General features: G+C 53.4%; 6 protein-coding genes across 6 annotated transcripts; 3 read left to right on the top strand and 3 right to left on the bottom strand.

Annotated features, from left to right (window-relative positions):
• Window positions 1-49: 49 nt before the first annotated feature.
• On the bottom strand, window positions 50-2,590 carry SMAC4_08881 (uncharacterized protein). Its single transcript, XM_003349130.2, has 2 exons — window positions 746-2,590; window positions 50-571 (listed from the first exon to the last, which is right to left on the bottom strand). Exons 1-2 carry the CDS (start codon window positions 2,231-2,233, stop codon window positions 449-451), a joined length of 1,611 nt encoding a protein of 536 aa, XP_003349178.1. The 5' UTR covers window positions 2,234-2,590; the 3' UTR covers window positions 50-448.
• A 468-nt stretch (window positions 2,591-3,058) lies between these two features.
• SMAC4_08882 (uncharacterized protein) lies at window positions 3,059-5,824 on the top strand (the record flags this gene model as incomplete). Its single annotated transcript, XM_003349131.1, has 1 exon — window positions 3,059-5,824. One exon carries the CDS (start codon window positions 3,059-3,061, stop codon window positions 5,822-5,824), a length of 2,766 nt encoding a protein of 921 aa, XP_003349179.1.
• A 181-nt stretch (window positions 5,825-6,005) lies between these two features.
• SMAC4_08883 (uncharacterized protein) lies at window positions 6,006-7,774 on the bottom strand. The gene is made up of 2 exons (XM_003349132.2): window positions 7,650-7,774; window positions 6,006-7,575 (listed from the first exon to the last, which is right to left on the bottom strand). The coding sequence occupies exons 1-2, from the start codon at window positions 7,704-7,706 to the stop codon at window positions 6,181-6,183; spliced, it is 1,452 nt and encodes a 483-aa protein (XP_003349180.1). The 5' UTR covers window positions 7,707-7,774; the 3' UTR covers window positions 6,006-6,180.
• A 196-nt stretch (window positions 7,775-7,970) lies between these two features.
• SMAC4_08884 (uncharacterized protein) lies at window positions 7,971-10,571 on the top strand. The gene is made up of 3 exons (XM_003349133.2): window positions 7,971-8,294; window positions 8,357-8,386; window positions 8,453-10,571. The coding sequence occupies exons 1-3, from the start codon at window positions 8,199-8,201 to the stop codon at window positions 9,944-9,946; spliced, it is 1,620 nt and encodes a 539-aa protein (XP_003349181.1). The 5' UTR covers window positions 7,971-8,198; the 3' UTR covers window positions 9,947-10,571.
• Window positions 10,572-10,596: 25 nt separating this feature from the next.
• SMAC4_08885 (uncharacterized protein) lies at window positions 10,597-11,980 on the bottom strand. Its single transcript, XM_003349134.2, has 3 exons — window positions 11,829-11,980; window positions 11,445-11,697; window positions 10,597-11,275 (listed from the first exon to the last, which is right to left on the bottom strand). Exons 1-3 carry the CDS (start codon window positions 11,841-11,843, stop codon window positions 11,028-11,030), a joined length of 516 nt encoding a protein of 171 aa, XP_003349182.1. The 5' UTR covers window positions 11,844-11,980; the 3' UTR covers window positions 10,597-11,027.
• Window positions 11,981-14,234: 2,254 nt separating this feature from the next.
• SMAC4_08886 (uncharacterized protein) lies at window positions 14,235-16,547 on the top strand. Its single transcript, XM_003349135.3, has 2 exons — window positions 14,235-15,256; window positions 15,334-16,547. The coding sequence occupies exons 1-2, from the start codon at window positions 14,539-14,541 to the stop codon at window positions 15,762-15,764; spliced, it is 1,149 nt and encodes a 382-aa protein (XP_003349183.2). The 5' UTR covers window positions 14,235-14,538; the 3' UTR covers window positions 15,765-16,547.
• The last annotated feature ends 3,649 nt before the right edge of the window (window positions 16,548-20,196 follow it).

Genomic DNA, 20,196 nt, shown 5'->3' with positions numbered 1-20,196 from the left:
GTCTCAATGATAGGTCATTATCATTATTATTACCATTCTTTTCGTTTATACCGATTGCTCGTCTTGTTGTAGTTGCTTCTCACTCGGTCTTCCCAACCTTACTCTTTTCCTTCATTACTTCTTTGCTTCTTTGCTTCATTCCTTCTTTGCTTCTTTGCTTCTTTGCTTCTTTGCTTCTTTGCTTCTTTGCTTCTTTGCTTCTTTGCTTCTTTGCTTCTTTGCTTCTTTGCTTCTTTGCTTCTTTGCTTCTTTGCTTCCTTGCTTCCTTGCTTCTTTGCTTCATCCGGTACCTAACTGATAGTGCTGTTTTCAGTCTTTTCTTGTTTCCATGTCCTTTTCTAACCGTAACCAACCATTCAGTGATACCAAGCCCAAGATCAAGACACAAGACCAAATCAAGCGGGCCAGCATCATAGATTCAATCGAGAATCGCATGGTAGGTTGAAACTTAAGGGTGACCAGCCCACTCAGGCTCACCGCTAGGAGGCGTAGCCGGCTGGCCTAAGTTCATCCGGCACTGCTGCTTCCAATCCTGGGGAGTGAACTTGTCGACTATTGACTTGAAGGCGGACTATGTTATTTATTCATTGGTTAGCATGTGACAGTGGTACAGATGAGGCAACTATGGTACCTCCTCTTGGCAGGGACACCCGTAAAAGGGTCCATCCCAGGGACAATACGTAGTTACACACACACACAAACAAAAGAGGAACAGCGGGAAAAGAGATATGGGGAGGAAACATACCAAAGTGCAAAACGATTCGTCCCCCTCCAAATGGTTCCCCGGCACCTTGCATCCCGGAATCGCCACCGGCTCGTCGTTGTACCGCATGCGAACGTAGTATCCGTCCAGCTTGGACTTCTCGGAAGAAGTCAGGTACTCGGTCGATTTCCTGCGAATGCCCGAGGCATCTTTTTGGTTGGCCGAGGAAACAGCGCTGCCGGGGAACATGGACTGCCACCAGCCACGCTTGGCTGGTGTTACTGCAATTTCGGTGGAGGAGGGCGAGCTGCTGTCCGCCTTACGGAACAGCTCAATAGCAATGTGGCTAGTAAACGGAGGCCAGCTGCTGCTGTCGTGCGCACCCAAGCTGGCGAGTATACCCGCCAGCGTGGTGTCGTGACACCCAGACAGACCGAACTTGATGTCAGAGGCAGAGGGGTCCGAGGTATCCGATTTTGTTCCTGGGGTTGCGTTGGTGCGCTCAGCACGACTAATCATTCTCCCCACGACATCACCCAGCAAGCTACCCATTCCCAGCATGCGATACTCGCGACTCTCGTTGAAGCCCGCGAACCACTCGTCACTGGCAATCCTCTCCATGATCCTACGGGCCTTGTAATCGTAGAACTCCTCCGGCAGCCGGGTCTGCGGCCCATGCGCCAGACTGGCGTTCACGGTGTCCATAATACCCGACAAGCGAGGGCGTGAGTCGACGGCGACGCGTGGGCTGTTAGCTGGCATCCACTTGCCGTAGACTTTGTTTAGGTACTCCATCTCCTCTGTGGCGTTCCACCTGTCCGCCGCGCGTTGGGCGAATGCTCTCGACAAGGCGGCAAAGCGTCGGCAGTTGCCGTCGTTGGGGTACAATGTCTCGTCACCGGGACCGCGGGTCAAAACGGTGGGCACGGGAAACTTGCCCGTTTTCGGGTCGGCCTCGCGCGAAGAGGGCGGGTACAAGGCTTGGAAGGTCTGGTGCATGGACTCGAGCGCGCGGGGCACGTTAGTCGACCGCAGGTAGAAGTCGTCGGTGGAGATGATAGTCTCGGGCAGGAAGCCGAGGCGGTCGACGTAGAGCTTGCGGAGGCGCATTCCCAAGCGTGAGGTCGACTGGCGGCCGAGGTCTGTCAGGGCGCCGAAGTCACAGACGTCGTCGAGTTCGTTGGCGGGGCCCTTGGCTACCACGGGCTCGTCGTTGGGGCCAAAGGTTTCCAGACGACGCTTCCATTCGACCGTGTGGAAGGGGGTGTTGTCTCCGGTCTTGCTGGTTAGAGGGTCGTGGGGTCTGTTCTTGTTCTCGCCGTTGTAGTCGAGCATTATCGACCTCATCTGGCGGACACTGGCGCAGTAGGGCCAGAAGGGCTTGAGACCGGCATTTTGGAAGCGGGCGGTTACGGGGGTGCGTTCGCCGTGGCGCATCAGGATCTGGACTTGTTGGAGTTGGAGACCCGGTGGGTAGAGCTTCTGGAGCTCATCGTCGGTATAGGGAGGGCGGGGGGTTAGAGACGTCATGGTAAGCGTAAAGGTCAGGAGGTTGAGATGCTTAGGTGGCCGAAGTATGGGTCGTAGTGTAGGTATCGTAGGAGGGGTCCGAGACCAGGAGGAGATGGTTATGGATGGAGGAGGTCTACAAGTAGGAGGTAAACAAAGCTAGGGTAACAAGAGAGGGGGTGGATGGCGGTTCTTATAGGAGTTAGAGATGCAGTCGATCCAAGTCACGACCCATGATGATGAGTCGACAGGTTCAGGTTGATAGGTGAATGAATGGCTGGAGGAGCCGAGTGAAGAGGAACCTCAAGACCTGCGTGGTGGCGTGCGCCCATATTGAAACCCTGGAGGTCGGCCTGTCTCCGCATTGAATAATTGATTATACTAGACGAGAGGTAAACATTGCTAACACGGCTGCTGGGAAACAGAGCCATGACGTACCAACAGCGACTCGCAACTCTAGTTCGGACGGCAAGGAGACCCCAACCTGGGGGATTGCCTAGAGTAGAAACACTCGCTCAACCCCAACCCTCTCAGGCTCCGTGGGGCTTCCTCCACATCCCGTGTCCCGCATCGAGTTCCGCTTCCCCAAGAAATTCAGGAGCCGAGTTCGACAGAAGTTCCAATTGAGCGAGACTCCATCAGAAAACACCCCGCCGTCCCATCCGCCCCGTTTCCCGTTCTCCGCGCCCGGGGCCACCTCCCTCCTCTCGTCCTCTCCTCCACTCCCGTCCCCCATCTGTCAACGACGTGTCCACTCCTTCGCCGACGACGGGAAATCACAAAAGGCAGGAGGACATCAAGGGTGTTCGGCCATTTCGACTTTTCACAACTTGTTCGCGACAGACCATGAGAGACCTGGGCCACGTCTGCCTGAGATGTCGTACTCAGCTCCTTGTCGCGACTCAAGCCGCCCGCCGTCCGGGGACTCCTCGACAACCACCATCGCAGTCGCCTTCATGTCGGCCGAGCTACAGCTACACCACTTCCGCTCCCGGTAGCGTCGCCCAAGCCCAAGCCCAAGCCCAAGCCCACCAAGAATTCGGATCCCCTTTAGAGATACAGAAGCAGCAGAAGCAGCAGAAGCAGCAGAAGCAGCAGAAGCAGCAGAAGCAAACGGCGACGCATCACAGAAGAGATAGAGATGGAGCATGGAAGGCACCCGCCAAGGGCAAATCCAACCGCAGCCATGCTTCTTCTTCTGCTCATCCGTCAGATACCGACGGGTCTCAGCTGGTCGCCATGTTCAACGACATAGTCCACGATGTGCCCCAGCCCAGCGACATCACCATATCCGATATCGATCTGTTGGCCTTGGGAGGCCGGATGGACGCCAAGATCAAAAACAACAACTCGTCCTGCGCCGACGCCTTCAAGTTCTTCAAAAAAGAAATCTATCCCTTGATCAAGGCCATCTCGGCAATACCAACTCGCAAAGTCCCGAAACCTGTCATGCGCTCCATAAAGGACCTGCTGCTGCCTCGTATCTTGATCGAAAAGACGAGAAACGTCCACGCCCCCGAGCTCCCATTGACGGCCCATATCACCGAAATCATGCTCGAACTCGATGCCTTCGATCCTATATACTGGTCTCCTCTCATCATCGAGATGATCCAGTCCGTCTACCGCATCGACGCATCCCCTGACCGTTACACCAAAATCAACGAGTACGAAAGTGCAATGGCACGCCGTGATCTGGTCCTTTTTGATATCGCCGCAACGTGGAAACATTTTACCAAGCATCGCTTGCCTTGGACCGTAGTCAAGGACGTCAGACTGGCGGGTGCCTCGAAAGCAAATGCGAAGGCGCAATTCTCTGAAGGATTCAGCGGCCTCGAACGCATAATGTACAATACCTTGGGCAGCCACGGAAGTAGCGAGAATGCGCTTCACATATCGACATGGGCTGCATTTGGCTCATATAGTCTACTTACTGACCCTGTCAGGTGCTCACGTCTGGCTGCCAAAGAAGCTGGTCCCTTTTTGGAGGTCATGGGCAAGATATTGGCTGTGGTCACGACACTAAAACCTACCGACTTCGATCCGGTCGCGAGACGATATCCCAGTTTATACGCATACATCAAGACACAGACACACCTGGGTTCCTTTCTGGCCGGCACTTTAAACCGCTTTGCTCGGCAGGTACATCCAATACTTCAAATCAAGGCGACCGCCGAACAGGCTATACAGAAGAAGAGCCTGGAACTGCTATACACAGCCTGGGTTCAGCTTTGGGGCGAAGAAGACTCGCCGAATCCGTCCCAGCTGCGGTCCTTCCGCGAAAACTCAAAGATCTTCGATAAATTCGTATATGGCTTCATGTTTCTTAGACGGCCCCAAATGTCGGTCGAAGTCTGGAACAAAATGGAACAGGCCGGCATAAAGCCGACCATTGAGACCTGGACGTCCATGCTTCAAGGCGCCGCCATGTCCCGCAACGTTAGCGCTATCAAGCTCGTCTGGGAAAAATTGTTAGCATCCGGAATGCAACTGGACACGTTCATCTGGACGGCGAGGATAAGCGGGCTCATCAATAACGGAGCCATTGCCGACGGGCTCAAGGCGCTCGACGAGATGGCCGACAAGTGGAAACACCAAGTGAGATACCCCAAGCAAGCCGTCAAGCCGTCCATCGAGCCCGTCAACGCCGCCGCCGTCGCTCTCATCCGGCTTGAGCGGGACGACCTCGCCGCGGACGTGCTTCGCTGGGCGGCCAAGCAGGGCATCCGTCCCGACATCTACACGTTCAACACGCTCCTGCAGCGGCTCGTGCGGACCAACAAGAACGAGGAAAGCATCGCCCTGCTCGAGAGCATGAAACAGGCCAAGATCGAGCCCGACAGCGCCACCTTCACCATCCTGCTCGAAAGGGCGCTCAAGGGGATCCACAAGCAGACGCCCGAGGAGATCAGCTCGACGGTGAGCGAGGTGATGCGCACCATGGAGAGCAGCGGCGTAATGGAGAACATGATGATCTACGCGAAAGCCATCTACCTTTTACTCCAAGAGGGGGACCGGGCGGAAACAGCCGTCAACGCCGTGCTCGCGCACATCTGGAACCAAGGGCTCGAGCTCACCTCGCACATCTACACCATGCTAGCGGAGCACTACTTCGGCCGCGACCCGCCCGACGACAAAGCCGTGACGGCGCTGATCGACAACCGCCGCCTACACTTGAATGAAAACATCGATCACATCTTCTGGGAGCGCGTGATCAAGGGCTACAGCCGGGCCAACAACCCGGTAAAGGCCGAGCAGATCTTCTGGCAGGTGTTCAACGCCGGCATCACCGAGCTAACCATGGACGCCATGTTCGAGCTGCTGGCAGCCATGATGCGCCACCAGGGCATGCTGGACAGCGCGGCCAAGCTGGTAGCGGCGCTGAACCCCATGAAGGTTGCGGTAACATCCAATCATGTGCTGGCGAGCAGGGACGTGGAAGAGCCAGCGGAGCGGGAGGCGAGGCTGGTGAGGATGAAGAGTGAGAGGTTTTGGAAGCACAGGTTTTGGCATTTGGCGTATAAGGGCGGCTTGATGAGCGATGACTTGCTGGAGGCGTTTGAGAAGGCGCATGAGACCCCGAGAGATCGGGTTGGTGAGGATGCGGATGAGTAAGGGTGTTGTGAGGGATGGGGAGGGAGGTGTGGTGTGTAATGTTAAGAGATGTGTATGTGTACATATTGTATAACAACTGAAAAACTGCATATAGCACTGTTTTGGACACCATATATCTAGCTGGACAGGCGGTTCTTAGTTCTGCGGAAATCTGAACCGTTTGCCATGGCTGGCTCAAAAATCGTATCATTCGTCATCACATTTCTCTTTTCAGCTATACTACCAAATCAAATATACCCTTTTAACTCCATACCCTTTTCCATACGAGAAGCAATTATTCGCCCCAAAACGCCTGCTTATAGTGTACAATGAAAACCAACAAACAAGCCACCCTCAGTAACAAACCAAACGGAACCTCACGCTTCATCCATCCGCTCTCCATCACCATCGGCTTTCTCCTTGCCCTTCCCCGCACTCCGTCTCCGTCCGCTTCGCCGTGGCGTTTCCGTTTCCATTTCCGCTTCCCCTCCTGCTTCTCTCTCTCTGGGTCCTTCGGGTTGCGCTTGTTCCTCTCCTTGCCTCTGGTCATTTTGTCTCTGCTCTCCCTCTCCCTCTCCAGCTTCCTCTCCCGTTCCCTCTTGACCTTCCCCAGTCTCCTTACTACCACCCACCGCAACAGCGTCTCCCGGGGCAGCTAAACTCCCCAGAACCCCCTCCAAAGCCTCCACCTCCTCCCTCTCCACCCTCCTCCTCTTCGTCCTTGTTCCATCGTGGCTATTAATTTCACCCACGTCACCCACCCACTCCGCGTCGTCTCTCAGCTCCCCATTAACCCCCAACTCCAACCCACGCACTTGCTCGAGATGTTTGCGCGTGGCGGTCTCGATGTATTCTAGTCTTTGGAGGCGGAAGGGCTTCTTCTTCTCTTTCTTGTCCTTGTCCTTTTCTCCTCCTTCTGGTCCGTCTGAAGTCTCCGGTGAGGGAGGAGAGGGAGGTGAAGGAGGGAGAGGGTGCGACAACGCAGGCAGCAACGATCGTAAAGAAGCAGACAAAGAGCGCAGCGCGTCAAGTTGCGAAAGGGTAAATGCCGTGGTGGTGGTCAAGGGCGTGGAGGCGTCGGAGGTGGAGAGGATGGAGGTCTTTTGGGTTAGGAAGGCGAAGGGACTCTTCTGGTCTTGGGGTTGTCGGACGGGAGAGGCGTCGGTCATTTCGGTGTCGGTGTCTGTGGCGCCGTTTTGTTGTGCTGGTGGTTGTTGACGTTCGGATTTGATTTGTTTCTTTGGGGAGCCGATAAGACGACGAACTTCGGCTAGCAATGCTGCGTTACGAGCCTTTTCGGCGTGAAGCATGACGTTTAACTTTTGCGACGCTTGTAAGCGCCTGCGGAGGTGTGTCACTGTTTCCAGTGTTGGCCGTTGGTCCCCTCCCTCTTTCTTGGACGGGGAGGAAGAAGAAAAATCCAAGCCCTCATAATGTCCCAACCGTATCCAATCGCGATCCTCGGGCCTCACACAGAGGATGTTGCGCATGACGTAAATCTCGAACTTGTCAAAGTTGCGGTCGATGCTAGCGCAGAGCAATGTCTCGAGCTGGTGCGTGCCATTTTCGATTTCGTGGCGATGGGCTTCCTCCGCGTTGGGCAAGCCTTCTTCGCCCTTCTTGGGCTTCTTGCCTGGTTTGACGGCGGAGGCATGGGTGGGTGGGCGGAAACCGAGAGAGGCGGGGGGCGCGTTGAGGAGACCTTGTTCGACGCTGTTGAGGGCGCGCTCGGCGAGGATGTTGATGCTGTTGATTATGTCGTCTAATAAACTCTGTGATGCGCCGCGGGGTTAGCTTGGGTGGGTGATGGGGGGTTGAATCGAAGGAGAGAATGGAGGGAGCGTACAACTGGGGGATAGCCAAAGTGCTCTGTTAGGAGCTCGGTATCTGTTGCTGTGGCCATTTTAGGTTCGTTTGTTTACTTTGAACTTTCGGGGTTGACTTGGTCGCGACTCGAAGACGCGATGCGATGCGATTGCGGAAGTGGAATTGAATTGACAGTGACACCCCCAGGGCGCGCGGGGATCAGCCCGCTGGGACGAACGGCAGTGCCTGAAGAGCAAGGCGGCACAGCTGGTGTGGGACCCTGTCAGCCGCTGACGATCCGCCGGGATCTACGTCACATCACTGTGCAAAGTGCCCGCTGGAAGATAAGAACGACTGCCGACCCCGTTTCCTTTACGATAAAGCGCGGAGGTCCCCCTATCGAACTGGACTCCTGCCCCGGACCACCTAGCATCTGCCTGGTGATCACCACGCTACCTGATTACCGGCGTCGAACGTGAACTGCCGAATTGTTTTCTAGAAGGTTTCTTTTCCTTCTTGGTTACAACCAAATCCAATTCATCTTCGCTATCGTCTATATCTACGGCATATCATACACATCCTGCCCAACATGCCGGAACTAGCGGGCTACAAAGAAAAGGGCAAGGAGATCTTCAAGAAAGGATGGCATCCCGAGGAGAAGGGAGGGTCCTTGAAAGGCCAAGTGGTATGAGGCCTAATGGACGTCTAATACCATTGATCAAATACTGACCAGCTTCTCGAACACAGAAAGGTCTGCTCGGACGCGGAGAGGATCCTGTAAGTCATCATGTCCGCCATGGCATCATGCTCCTTGGTATGAGTTGCTAATACCTTAGCATACAGAGGGAACGTTATGCGAACCACCAATCAACCCCGATTTCCTCTCTGCGAGACCCGGGATCTTTCCCTCCTCCGCCCAAGCGCAGGACTGGCGACCTGACACCGCCGCCCCCTACATCTCGACCTACTCCCACCAATCCGGCCGACTCACAGCAATACGGACAGCAACAGCAACAGCAACAGTATGGACACCAGCAACAATATGAGGGGGTCGAGGAGGATGGACCGCCGCCGCCTCCGAGGCCATACCGTATAGACACTACCGGTCTATCAACAGCACACTTACCGCCCCCTCCCGGTCGCAGAGACGGAGCCGATAGCCGACCTCCACCGCCACCGCGCCCTTCTACCATCAGCGCAGCCGGCCTACCTTCCGCCGGAGGACCACCGAATCTACCACCCAGACTACCACCTCGATCAATTACAACTTCTCCAGGCTCACCACAAGCAGGCGATGGTTACTTAAATCAAGACACCGTAAGGCGTCTCGGCGCCGCGGGTGTCAACGTCCCCGGTTTCGGCATCGGCAGCGAGAAGAGCCCTGCTGCGACGACTAATCCAAGCCAGAATCCTCTGATGCCACCGCCGCCTTACACCCCAATCAACCGTCCCGCTCGATCAACCACCACCGGCTCTACCAGCGGCGGCACCGGCAGCTTCACCGACCAAGCCAAATCCCAATTCTCCAATCTCCAAAACCGCTTCTCCAAACTCACCACGGGCGGCTCTTCCTCTACTTCCCCCTCTGCTACACCAGGGCCAACTTCCCAGCCTTACTCCCAACCCTACGACTCCCTGCCTCCTCCCAACACATCCACAACCCCAACACCGCCCTCTAATCGTCCCATTTTGCCCCCTCCCCCACCGGCCTCCCGTGTATCCCCTTCAACGATTGGTACCCATCAAGAAGGGACCACAGGACAAGAAGGAGGAGGAACAACCTGGGCCCAAAAGCAACAAGCCCTTAAAACCGCTTCGGCCTTCCACAAGGACCCTCGCTCCGTTTCCTACAGTGATGCCAAGTCCGCCGGTGGAACGATAAATAACTTTCGTGCTAGACACGGGGATCAGATAGCGGCGGGGATGAAGACTGCTCAGAGTCTTGGAGGGAAGGCGGCTAGTGCAGGGAGGGGGTTGATGGATCGGTTTGGTCCTGGTGGTGGTTCTGGAGGAGGTTCAACGGGAGGTGTTTCATCAACAGGAAGTGGTTATGGAGGTTCTGCGACGCCACCGCCGCCGCCGCCGGTTGGGACCAGAACAAGAGCTGAGAGCGCTGTTTCCTATGGGCATGGGCATGGGCATAGCGACTCGGTTGGTTCTGCTACGGGCCTTGTTGCGCCGGGAAGTCCATCGGCTGCTGCAATGGCTGCGGCCAAGAAGAAGCCGCCTCCGCCTCCGCCGCCCAAGAAGAAACCTGCTTTGATGGCTGCGCCGTCTGCTCAGCAGGATGCGCCGGCCCCGCCGCCTGTTCCTCTGGCTACAAGGCCTGCGTTTTGAGACTGTGGTTGATGACGAGAAAGGTCAAGAATATCTAGGTGGAAAAGATTGTAATTTTGAGTGAGTCGGATAGGGGAGGATGAATTGGCGCGTAGATTTTGGCACGCGCGACCTTGATGGCAGGAAATCTGACACAGGCAGCTTAGGCTGGTACAGAAAAAGCCTTCCAGTTACTACGCACAACGACTAGGGGATGAGCATGTCTTGGCTTTATTTTGTACAAAACGTCTGCCGGATGGTAGGCGAGAAAGTCTGTTGAGGTCTGGACCACAGGGGGCAGTGAGGATTTCCGTCCTTGTCTTAACTGCATAGGCTCGGGTATCTGATATCGGCAGGCAGAAGACATGGATAGCCCACTTCAGCCCGGCCCAGGAGACGGGGAGGTACCTCTTTGAGATCGTAGGGCTGATACGGATAGGATAGAATACCTAGGATAGGATAGGGCAAGGTAGGGTAGACACGCAGGACGCAAAGGTTCTCACTTTCTCAGGACCATGCACGACAGCGTCATACACCACGGACTACCGGGGGACGAGCAAAGAAAGACTGGGGAAGGATGAAAGTTGCCAGCGGCGCAGCAGGGAAGAAATGTTTTGCATCGCGATGAGTATACACTATATGATAATCATAATTTTAGCATCATGTGGAAACGAGGCTCAAGTTTTGTGCATTACGCGGTATCGCTATCTTCTCACAACCTTGAGCTCATCATGTCGATCAAATTTGTCTGGACTGCAGTCGTGCCAAACAGCCGGTCAGAACAATTGATTTTGTGGACCTGCATGACGGGAAGCTGTTGGGCGGTGGATTCTTTTTACAAATTCTAGATACAAAAGAGATGTCACAAGAGAGCAGCAGATGGCCAGCATTTCGATCAGTAGCAGATTGTAGCACAGCAGTAGTAGGAGTGTCATCAAATCATCTTTTGTACGCTCATATCGACAAACAAATGGAACAAATGGAACAAATGGAACAAATGGGGGGGGAACCTCGGTCGTTTCAGAACTTTTTTGTATTCTTTTCGAAGCCCGATCCAAATTTTACGCCCACAAGAAAAAGATCAAACGCTTATGCGGTATATTTAAACCTTGGTCTCCTTGAGGCCGTGCTTCCAGACGACAATGTAGGGGGTGGTGCCGTCCTCGCGGTAGTTGAGGAGGACAACCATGCCGTCGGGGTTCATGGACTCGCCAGTGTAGAACTCCCAGTCCTTGAACTTGGCGAGGATCACGTTCTTGGCGAAGGCGCCGGCCTTGGTCTCGAACTCCTTGACCTCGGCCTCGGACTTGCCCTGCTCCTGGAGCTTGGCCTTGATGGCCTTCATGTAGCCTGTTGTTGGTTTTGGACATGTTAGTATATGTATGCTGGTATATATATAGGTGAATGAGTGGGTGGATGGGGGCGGGTGGTGGCGGTTGAAGTGTGTGTGCGCGCGCGGGGGGACGCGGGCGCATGATGGGTTATATTATAGAGGAGCGAGGTTGATAAACAAACATACCCTTAAGGTAGACGAGGTAGCCCTTCTTGTCGAACTGGGTGCTCTGGAGACGGAAAGAGTGGATGATGTTGTTGACCTTGACGGCCTGGTCCTCAAGGGCCTCCTCACCCTCCTCGGCGGAGGCGTTGGCACCAATGTCGATCTGGACGGCGCCCTCCTCAATCATGGCGCAGTCGGCCTCATAGGCGATGCCATCGCCGACCTCAGTGAGGTCGTACGAGTCCGAGATGATCTCGTCGCCGGTGATGATATCCTGTTACGCGAAAAGAAGCGGGGTTAGCCGATGCTGCTTATGCGTTGTCTCGGTCGGCGGTTTGGATGCGACATTGACATTTGTGTCAATGTGTTCATGACCGTGTAGTAGCAGTAAACCCAAAAACTTACAGAGTAAATAAGCATTTTGACTGATTTGAGGAGGGTATCAAGGTTTGGGTTGTTGATGGACTTGGGGGAGAACAAGGGCACGAAGACAAAATCGAAAAAGAAGGAGACTCAGACCAGACGTTGGGACGCGGGTGGGTTAAATCCTGGGCGGGTGAAAAAAATGGAGGAAGGGAAGGGGTGGGAGGGGCTAGGAGGGGCAAAGGTCTTGCTTTGCGCTAAACCCAAGCGGGAATGGCACCTCCAATCCAACCGCTCGAGACTTTCACCACGCGGGCGGGGCGCACGCTGTTGGCTACAATTTATTCGTTCCCCAGTTCGTTGCCCACGGTGTGCAAGTGACCTGTGATGTGCGAAGATCAAAAAGTCCAGAACAGCAAGAACTTGAACCCTTTTTGAGCCTCGACCACAATACGAAATTCCAATCGCCCTTCGAGACTGAAGCTCGTCATCCTAGACTCCTGAATTTTCCCACAAGGCGGAGTTGAGCAGAATCGTGAACGTCTGGAATGATACGAGTCCAAGTCAAGAGTTGTGGTGCACCTGGCTGCCATTCTTTTACAACTTCCTTTTTCGTACAGCCTGTCAGCGATCGCGATCTCGTCGCAACACCACAACACGTCTGGAAGCGCAGAAGCGGTTCATCTTTCAACTGGGCAAACATTCGATCTCTCCCCATTCTCGTGCGTTTGCCTTGGTGTTTTATTTCGCAAGCACTCTTCATCTCGAGTATCGATCCGTGTGCAACAGACCATCTATCATATTGGTGTCGAGCGTCGTTGGACTGGCATTGTGGTGGCCGTAATTCACTGTTTTGCAGAACCTGACATGGTCTCGTGAACTGAGTGGCCTCAGCAAGTGCTTCAGGTTGACCATAGCCATCAAGTTGGATGGTCGTGTCCGAGTCCGAGTCTGCTGGCGTATCTGTAATGACAGTCGAGTCCATCAAGGTTCTTTCGAGACCACGGCTGGCAACCGCCCCGAGTCCCGAGTACACTACCTTACCCACGTGGATGATTGGCCAGAAGTCGGGATGGAATCACAACTTTAGCCTTGTTATGGTGCAGTCTGCTCTTGTTCATCCGTCTCGCAAGAGGACATGAAGGGCAGTTTGGCACCTTTCTGATGATGATTCGCATGCTCATTCACCGGGAATTAATCATCATGTGCCATCATTATCTTGAAGCTGACGTCGACGGCCATGACCAGCCTCGCCGAAGATATTGGAGACCCGCGGATGCCGAAGTGGAGCCCAAATTTCCAGCTGACTGCCGGCCAAGAACACGGCTCGGGGGCGGCGGTCAAGACGGCATGGCGCGGCGGTCTGTGACCGGTCTGTGACACGCAGATGCCGGGATATTGGCCGGAACCCGGGGAGGAACGGTAAGAACCGAACAACAGGTGAAACCCCGGTGGACACACGCCTTGGTGGAGTGCCTGATCGAAATTTGAAGGTTAGAAAAGGCCTCGGATCCTTGCCAAGTACCGTGTGCCAATTGTCCAATCACACAACTTGTCAGATGGCGGTGGACCACATTCCGGAAGAAGACTGTGTTCGGGGTCCTGGGGACTTGCCGGAAACCGATGCTTTTGATGCCTTTGGATTTGCGGAGACGGCGGCGCAGAAATTCGATTTCTCTCCATAAAAAAGGCAAAGAAGGTGAGGTGAGGCGACGAGAGGCACGAAGCTGAACATGTCGTGTTAGTTGTCGATAGTGATAGGCTTGCCCCAGCCTTATCACCGTACCCAACTAGGTAGACCTGATGGTGCATCAACTCGATGCGGATGCCCCTGCCAAGACCTTGCATAAGCTGTCACATCCATCACACCAGCGTGGGCAGATATCTGGGGAAAATGGAAGGGAGACGGGAAGTTGGGATGGTTTATAGTCTTTGTGTCCCAGACATTGGTAAGCCACATAATAAGCAAAACCAGGCTCATGGGTCGAGACTTTTTACCTGTGACAGTGACGGATGATGAACCTTGTAAACCACGGCGGAGTGTCGGTGGTTTTGATAAGCCGGAGGGTGGCACGATAAAACAGCAGACGCGGAAGATCGGACCAAAGCGAAATTGATGGGCAAGAACATTGCAGCTCTTTCCCACTTGGCAGGTGATAGATCCTACCCGTAACCTGAAAAACACAAGTGAATGAATGGGCTGTCCGGCATCCGGCATCTCTTGGGGTTTCTGGGTTTGCACAAAAATCTGCCAGGGGGGAAGCCGCAACTCGCTCGCTTCTTTCCCTCCGGGGGCGGCAAACCGAGCGAAACGGCGAACGCCACTCGATAGGCGGTCCTCGATGGATTTTTGTACAAGGGACCCAGTCGGACCGCGACTGTAGAACCACTAAAACCCGCCAATTCTCCACTGATCTCGATTCTTAGTCCGACCTCAGGACACACTCAGTCCACTACGCGGTATCAGTCAGCGCCCGGGCTTCACTTTGTACTTTACAATACAATCTCCATCCCTTCCCATCCTCCCCGTCCCGTCCATCTTCCCAGAAACACAAAAAGCTCACCGACACTCCTTCATTGCCAATCTGTATCAGTTCGTCCTTTGTCTTTCTGGAATCTGTCTATATAACCGCCTTTCCACCACCTATCATCACCCCCCACTTAAAACTTGGGCGTCCAGCAGCGCAAGTCTCCGTCTTGATTGCTGCCGACTTTATCGCCGCCAAAATACGATAATTCCTCAAACCCGTTGATGGGCTTCACCGACATAACAACCGGTCGAACCATGGCCATGATGGCTAACACAACAATCGCATCGGCCCTGCCGCCTTTGCCCGCCTACGAAACCCGGCCACTTCCGGACCTGCTGCCGTGGATTTCGGACTTTTGGCTGTCGCTTATCCTGCCGCACATCGCCTACTGGGTCGTATCCATGGTCTTCCACATTATCGACACCTACGACCTCTTCCCTCAGTACCGCCTACACACCCCCGAAGAAATCAGCCAACGTAATCTTGCCTCCCGCTACGAGGTCGCCCGCGATGTCCTCCTCGAACAAGTAATCCAGATTGGCACCTCGGCTGTGCTAAATCTCCTCGACGACCAGCAAGTCACCGGACACGAGAACTACGAAGTTGCCGTCTGGGCGACGCGCATCCGCTTGGCTCAGCGTGGCCTTCCCACCATTCTCGGTCTCGTTGGACTGAACGCCGGCGCCCTTTCCAAGACCATCGCTGGCTCATACCCACTGCTTGCTGGCGCGCTTGCTGGCGGTTTCTACCCCTCCCTCTTCGAGCTCGATGACATGGCCGGCACGGCTGTCCCCGCGTTCGCTTCCTGGGAGATTCTCTTGGCCAAGTTCATTTACTGGATTGTCATCCCTGGCATCAAGTTCTGGTTCGCCGCTTTTGCCCTCGATAGCTGGCAATACCTCTGGCACCGCGCCATGCACATGAACAAGTGGATGTACAGTAAGTTCTCTAAAACACACCGCCTAAATTCCACACAGCTGAACCGGCCCCCACTAACACATGCTTTCCTCCAACAGCCAAGTGGCACGCTCGCCATCACCGTCTCTACGTTCCCTACGCCTACGGTGCCCTATACAATCACCCCGTCGAGGGTTTCGTGCTCGACACTCTCGGTGCCGCCATCGCCTACAAGTGCTCCTTCATGACCTCGCGCGAGGGCATGTTCTTCTTCGTCGGCAGCATGATGAAGACGGTTGACGACCACTGCGGATACGCGCTGCCCTGGGACCCCCTGCAGCACATCACCAGCAACAACGCCACCTACCACGACATCCACCATCAGAGCTGGGGCATCAAGACCAACTTCTCCCAGCCATTTTTCACCACCTGGGATAGAATCCTCGGCACCATGTGGAAGGGTGACACCTCGATCAAGTACGAGCGCACGAGGGTCGCGGCGGCTAACAAGAAGAAGGGCGTCAAGGGCGAAGAGCTCAAGGACGAGTAATATAATTGGGCACAGAACTCGGAGTAGGGCGGGGCCCCTCTGCTGAGGAACTGAGGAGTTGTGATACGTACTTATACAGACTATTTCTGTCGACGGTGGTAATTTTTATTTCTGTGGGAAGAGTTAATCGCTCTTTTCACAAAACGTGGTTGGGGCTTCATCATCTATATTGATGTAACACCCCCTTCGACGTCTTAGACGGGGGGACGGACGCCATGGTGGTCTTGGATGACGATGACGATGGAAAGGGGAAGGTGACGGAGAAAGAAGAACAAAACCAACAAAGAGAGAGAAAAAAGAACATACCTTCACTATCTGGGGCATTGGGAAAGGCGTTATACCACACACATATGTTGTTGTTTTTTTCTTATAGTTATTTTCTCTTCTTCGTTTTAACGGCCCGGTTCATGGCTTCAGGGTTATTATGCGACTTGTTGTCGTGGAAGGGGGGAAAGGCCAAGGGCAAAAAGGGAAGGAAGGGGAAAGGATGAACTTGGATTGGCTGTTCATAATGAAGGGGACTGAGTGATGAGGGCTGGTTGCAAATGATGTTTGGGTTCCATATCAATTGTACAAAGAGTGTGTTAACAAGACACAACAAGGTTGGAAAAGGGTCTCTTCAAGAAAGAAAAAGGAGTGTTTTCACTTCGCTCGACTCTTGGATGGGGAAGAAGATCTTACCTAGGCGAGGTGGAAATACCTTGTTTAGGAGGGGCAGAGCTCTCACTTCCTTCCTCATGTAATGGTAATATGAAATCAAACTTGGACCACACTTTTACTGTGTAGTCTCTTATGTGCTATACTTCTTCTACTGGTGACAAGTATCACTCGCAGCCCAGTAGGTTCTTTATTATTGTCCTACCTCAGGAACCAACCGAACAAGGAAATGCCGGCCTCGTTTCCCGGCTTTTGGCTGCATGGCTTGTCTATCCAATCTCTCTTCATCTTACTCCGCAACGCCATAGCGCCGTAAGTTGAGACCGTGGCTTGCCTCCATCAGGCTGAACCTGAATGCTCCCACTTTCCGTCCGTTACTGCTCGGGCGTATGTCAACGGAGCCAAAAGCAAGCCACGGCGGAGATAAAGTACCGAGCTGGTCCTTACCCAGCTCCCAGATTGTCGGGATCACAACGGGCGGAAAGTGTGGAAAATACACAAAAAAGGCCTAGGCCCAAGCCATCGGCTTTTTCAGCTTCATCTCAGCTCGGTTCCAATCCGTCGGGTCGTCGGGTCACTTTGGGGGTTGAAGAACAGAATACGTATTGATCAGCAGGCAGAATTGATGAGTCTGAAGGGTATGCATGATAATGGTGAAATATGAAGCAAGGTAAGCAGCAAGGAGAGATTTCTTCAGAGCAAGGGAAACTGCTGGCAATTTTTGGAAAAAAAAAATAATATATTTTAAGATTGAGACCGCGAAAACAAAACGGCATAGGCATAAGCATAGGCGTAGGCAAGAAGAGCTTCTTACAGTTCTAGATATCTCGGTCTGTTCCCTTTTTCTTCTTTCTTTCTCGACTTTAGACTGGTATGGGTACCTGTATGTGCGGTACCTAGGTATCGAGGATGTAGGTAAGGTACCTACTTACACCTGACTGATAGCCGATTTCTCAGCATTTCGAAGTTCCACAGGTCAGTCAGTTCTCACATGATTGATGAGCTTCCAACCCAACTTGGTGGAGTGGAGTGGAGTGAAGAGATACTACCTGTACCACTTCCAGCTCCGCATCATGTCGAGAATCGGGATCTACTACCTCTTTGGTTCATGGAGGCAAGGCGGCTGACCGTAAACACAGAGGCGCGGGTCTAGATCCTGCACTGGCACTGGAGTTGAAAGTGGTGGTGGTGATGGTGGTGGTGGTGGTGGAACATGGCTTCTTTTCCAACCACTCTCTCGGATCCCCGATCATGTCACTTGTCAATTGTCACTTGCCACTCACTCACTTGAAGACGGCCCATTTATCTCTACTCTAGACGGGAAGGGAAAGTGAAAAATGTGATGGCTGGTAAGTCCCGGTGGCGTATGGGGGTGGCTTGGGTTGATATTGAGGTTCATATCCGTTGAGGTTGCCGGTAAGACAATCTGGGGCTGACCGAGGACACCCATGACTGAGGGCTAGAGGCACGGCAAAGTGGGATATCCAGGGGCATGTCTGGCTTCCCCGTCGGAGATACAGCTTGGGGGATATAAACATATGGGAGAAAGTGTCGAGAAAGGAGCAAGGAGCTCAAGCTCTTTTCTCAAAACCATACCTCTACGCACCTTCCTTTAAAATTCATACTTATGGGTGGGGAAGCAAGAGAATATTGAGTGAGGAAGGAACGATAGGGCCATTTCATACTATGTAGCTACCTACCAAGGTAGAGAGTCGAGCTGGTATTGCAGTACTTTGAGCGCATTTGGCATCTCGTCTTCATGTTTATCCCATTCAACGTTGTCAATGATCAAGGGGCCTGTGGTCTACTTAGAGGTACCTCTAGATAATCTGACATGGAGTGAAAGATGAGATTGAACTTAACAAGACTGAAAAGACACGAAGATGGGATCACCCCAGCTGTTAAAGTGCCGGTGGCGTTTGCCCCTTCATATTAACACTCACTCATATTTGCCTGTGCCACTCGAAGGAAACTTGAGTATTTACCCCGTGTCTTGGGTCGGATATATCTTGGTGTTTGGTGAGTGAGAAGAGGGCTGGAAGTGGGTTTGTGAAGCCTGGCGAGATGAGATGGTCGGTCTGTGGCATGGAAGGGAGGGGGTGGTGTATGTGATCAAAGTGATGTTGAGAGATGCTCCGTCATGCTTGGAGGTATCCTTATCATATGTTTTTTTTGGAATGTTAGAAATGATGAGAAAAGCTAACACAGCAGGTGGAAAAGTATCTGACGCCAGCTACTTCGAAGTATATGTCGCAAGCCTCCCACATTCCCGTAATTCTCGTGTGTCCTGGCACATGCATCCTGTTACGGTATACACTCACTCACCAAGCATATATACACTCACTCACCAAGCATACCACCATTCTTCTACGCTTTCGTGGTCGCTTACTCCATTAAACTGAAGCACAGTAACCATCACGATTAAACGAAAGAACAGAAAAGAGTAAAGAGAGAAACGAAGCCCAGCCCAGCCCAGCCCCAGGCATCTGCCGTGTCCGCCTGTGGTGAGACGGTGAACCGAGAAAAAAGAGGCAAGGCGTTCGAGTCTCGTGTGTCTTGTGGCTTGTGTCTCGTGCCTTTTGTGTAACCATTCACGAAAACGTTCCAAACCGTCTCCAATGGGTCACAAAGGCGTCGTTCCTGTCGTGCCTGTCGTCCTCCATTCGGGATTGCCCCGGCTCCCGAAAAGGCGGTCGGTGGTTTTTGGCTGGGGATGCCCGGATGTGCACTTGTCCTGTGGTTGTCGTGCCGCACACGGGTGTGACACACAGAGACGAGGGGACGTCGTCGATGGGGGTGTACGGCTGCGTCAACAGTCGTAACTTGGGTAACAACTGGAGGTGTGTCATGTGCCTCTTGTGCCTTGTTGTGTACCATACACTACTTTCAGACTTGGTACGCTAGAACAGTATCGACAGGAGTTTGAGAATGGAAAGCTTCCAGAAGACAACAAGAAGATTGGGGCCGCAGATCTGGTCTGTTTCAAATGTATTGCTGCTGACTGGAAACAACCGATTTCAGTTCAAGCCAGCTGAACTTTAGACTTGGTGGATGGCTATCAAACCTACTACGATCGCCCTCCCCGACCCCGTTCTTCGGAAATTTTAAGGTTATTTGATCGTCACTTGGCCTTTGTAGGTGTATGAAGTAAATGAGGTTAACCTTGGCGACCCCTGATCACCACCAACTGACTTTGTGGCCAGGGCGGGATGCAAGGGAGAATCCTGAGAAATCACGAAATATTTCGGATTGATAGTAAAGAGTGATGGTGATTGATGCATGAAAACCTCGTCGTGCCGTCCTCGTGGTGTTGCCTTGGCGAGCGGATGACTTTGTTGTTTTGTCATTGTTAGGATTGTTCACCGTTGTCATGGCACAGTGTGGTCGACGACGTGATGCAACGGCGCGGCGCTGTGGGCAACCGAGTCGGGACGCGCCAATTCCCGCTGAGGCGTTTGGTTGCTTTTGTGACGTCGTTGCACAATGTTCCGTTCGGATTGAGTTATCACGGACACGGTGACGGCCGGTTCGGCAGAGAGAACTGAAATGTAGGATGATTGCATTTCCGTTTGCCGGGCGGCTTGGAGATTTGAAGGTTTGGTTGGAAGACAAAAATGAATGAGGGGGGTTCGAAACAAGCGATGGAATTCATCTATTCCCGTCTTCGTTTGGATGGTTATTGGGGACGTGGTTTGGGTATCCTTGTGATGCTGACCCTTTTCGGCACCGAACCGGGTACAATTTCGAAGATGCCCATAGTGAGGACAGCAGATTG

Source organism: Sordaria macrospora, chromosome 4, assembly GCF_033870435.1.
Source record: "Sordaria macrospora chromosome 4, complete sequence".
Taxonomy (NCBI): domain Eukaryota; kingdom Fungi; phylum Ascomycota; class Sordariomycetes; order Sordariales; family Sordariaceae; genus Sordaria; species Sordaria macrospora.
This window is presented reverse-complemented; position numbering and strand designations above follow the sequence as displayed.

Excerpts from the sequence above, each read along its gene's own strand:
- SMAC4_08885 (XM_003349134.2), bottom strand. Across the intron at positions 11,276-11,444 it reads CTACCTCGTCTACCTTAAGG|GCTACATGAAGGCCATCAAG; the intron begins GTATGTTTGTTT and ends AACCAACAACAG.
- SMAC4_08886 (XM_003349135.3), top strand. The coding sequence starts at position 14,539 with ATGGGCTTCACCGACATAACAACCGGTCGAACCATGGCCATGATGGCT. Across the intron at positions 15,257-15,333 it reads CATGAACAAGTGGATGTACA|CCAAGTGGCACGCTCGCCAT; the intron begins GTAAGTTCTCTA and ends TTCCTCCAACAG.
- SMAC4_08884 (XM_003349133.2), top strand. The coding sequence starts at position 8,199 with ATGCCGGAACTAGCGGGCTACAAAGAAAAGGGCAAGGAGATCTTCAAG. Across the intron at positions 8,295-8,356 it reads GGTCCTTGAAAGGCCAAGTG|AAAGGTCTGCTCGGACGCGG; the intron begins GTATGAGGCCTA and ends TCTCGAACACAG. Across the intron at positions 8,387-8,452 it reads TCGGACGCGGAGAGGATCCT|AGGGAACGTTATGCGAACCA; the intron begins GTAAGTCATCAT and ends CTTAGCATACAG.
- SMAC4_08881 (XM_003349130.2), bottom strand. The coding sequence starts at position 2,233 with ATGACGTCTCTAACCCCCCGCCCTCCCTATACCGACGATGAGCTCCAG. Across the intron at positions 572-745 it reads ACGAATCGTTTTGCACTTTG|TCCGCCTTCAAGTCAATAGT; the intron begins GTATGTTTCCTC and ends TAAATAACATAG.
- SMAC4_08883 (XM_003349132.2), bottom strand. The coding sequence starts at position 7,706 with ATGGCCACAGCAACAGATACCGAGCTCCTAACAGAGCACTTTGGCTAT. Across the intron at positions 7,576-7,649 it reads ACTTTGGCTATCCCCCAGTT|AGTTTATTAGACGACATAAT; the intron begins GTACGCTCCCTC and ends GGCGCATCACAG.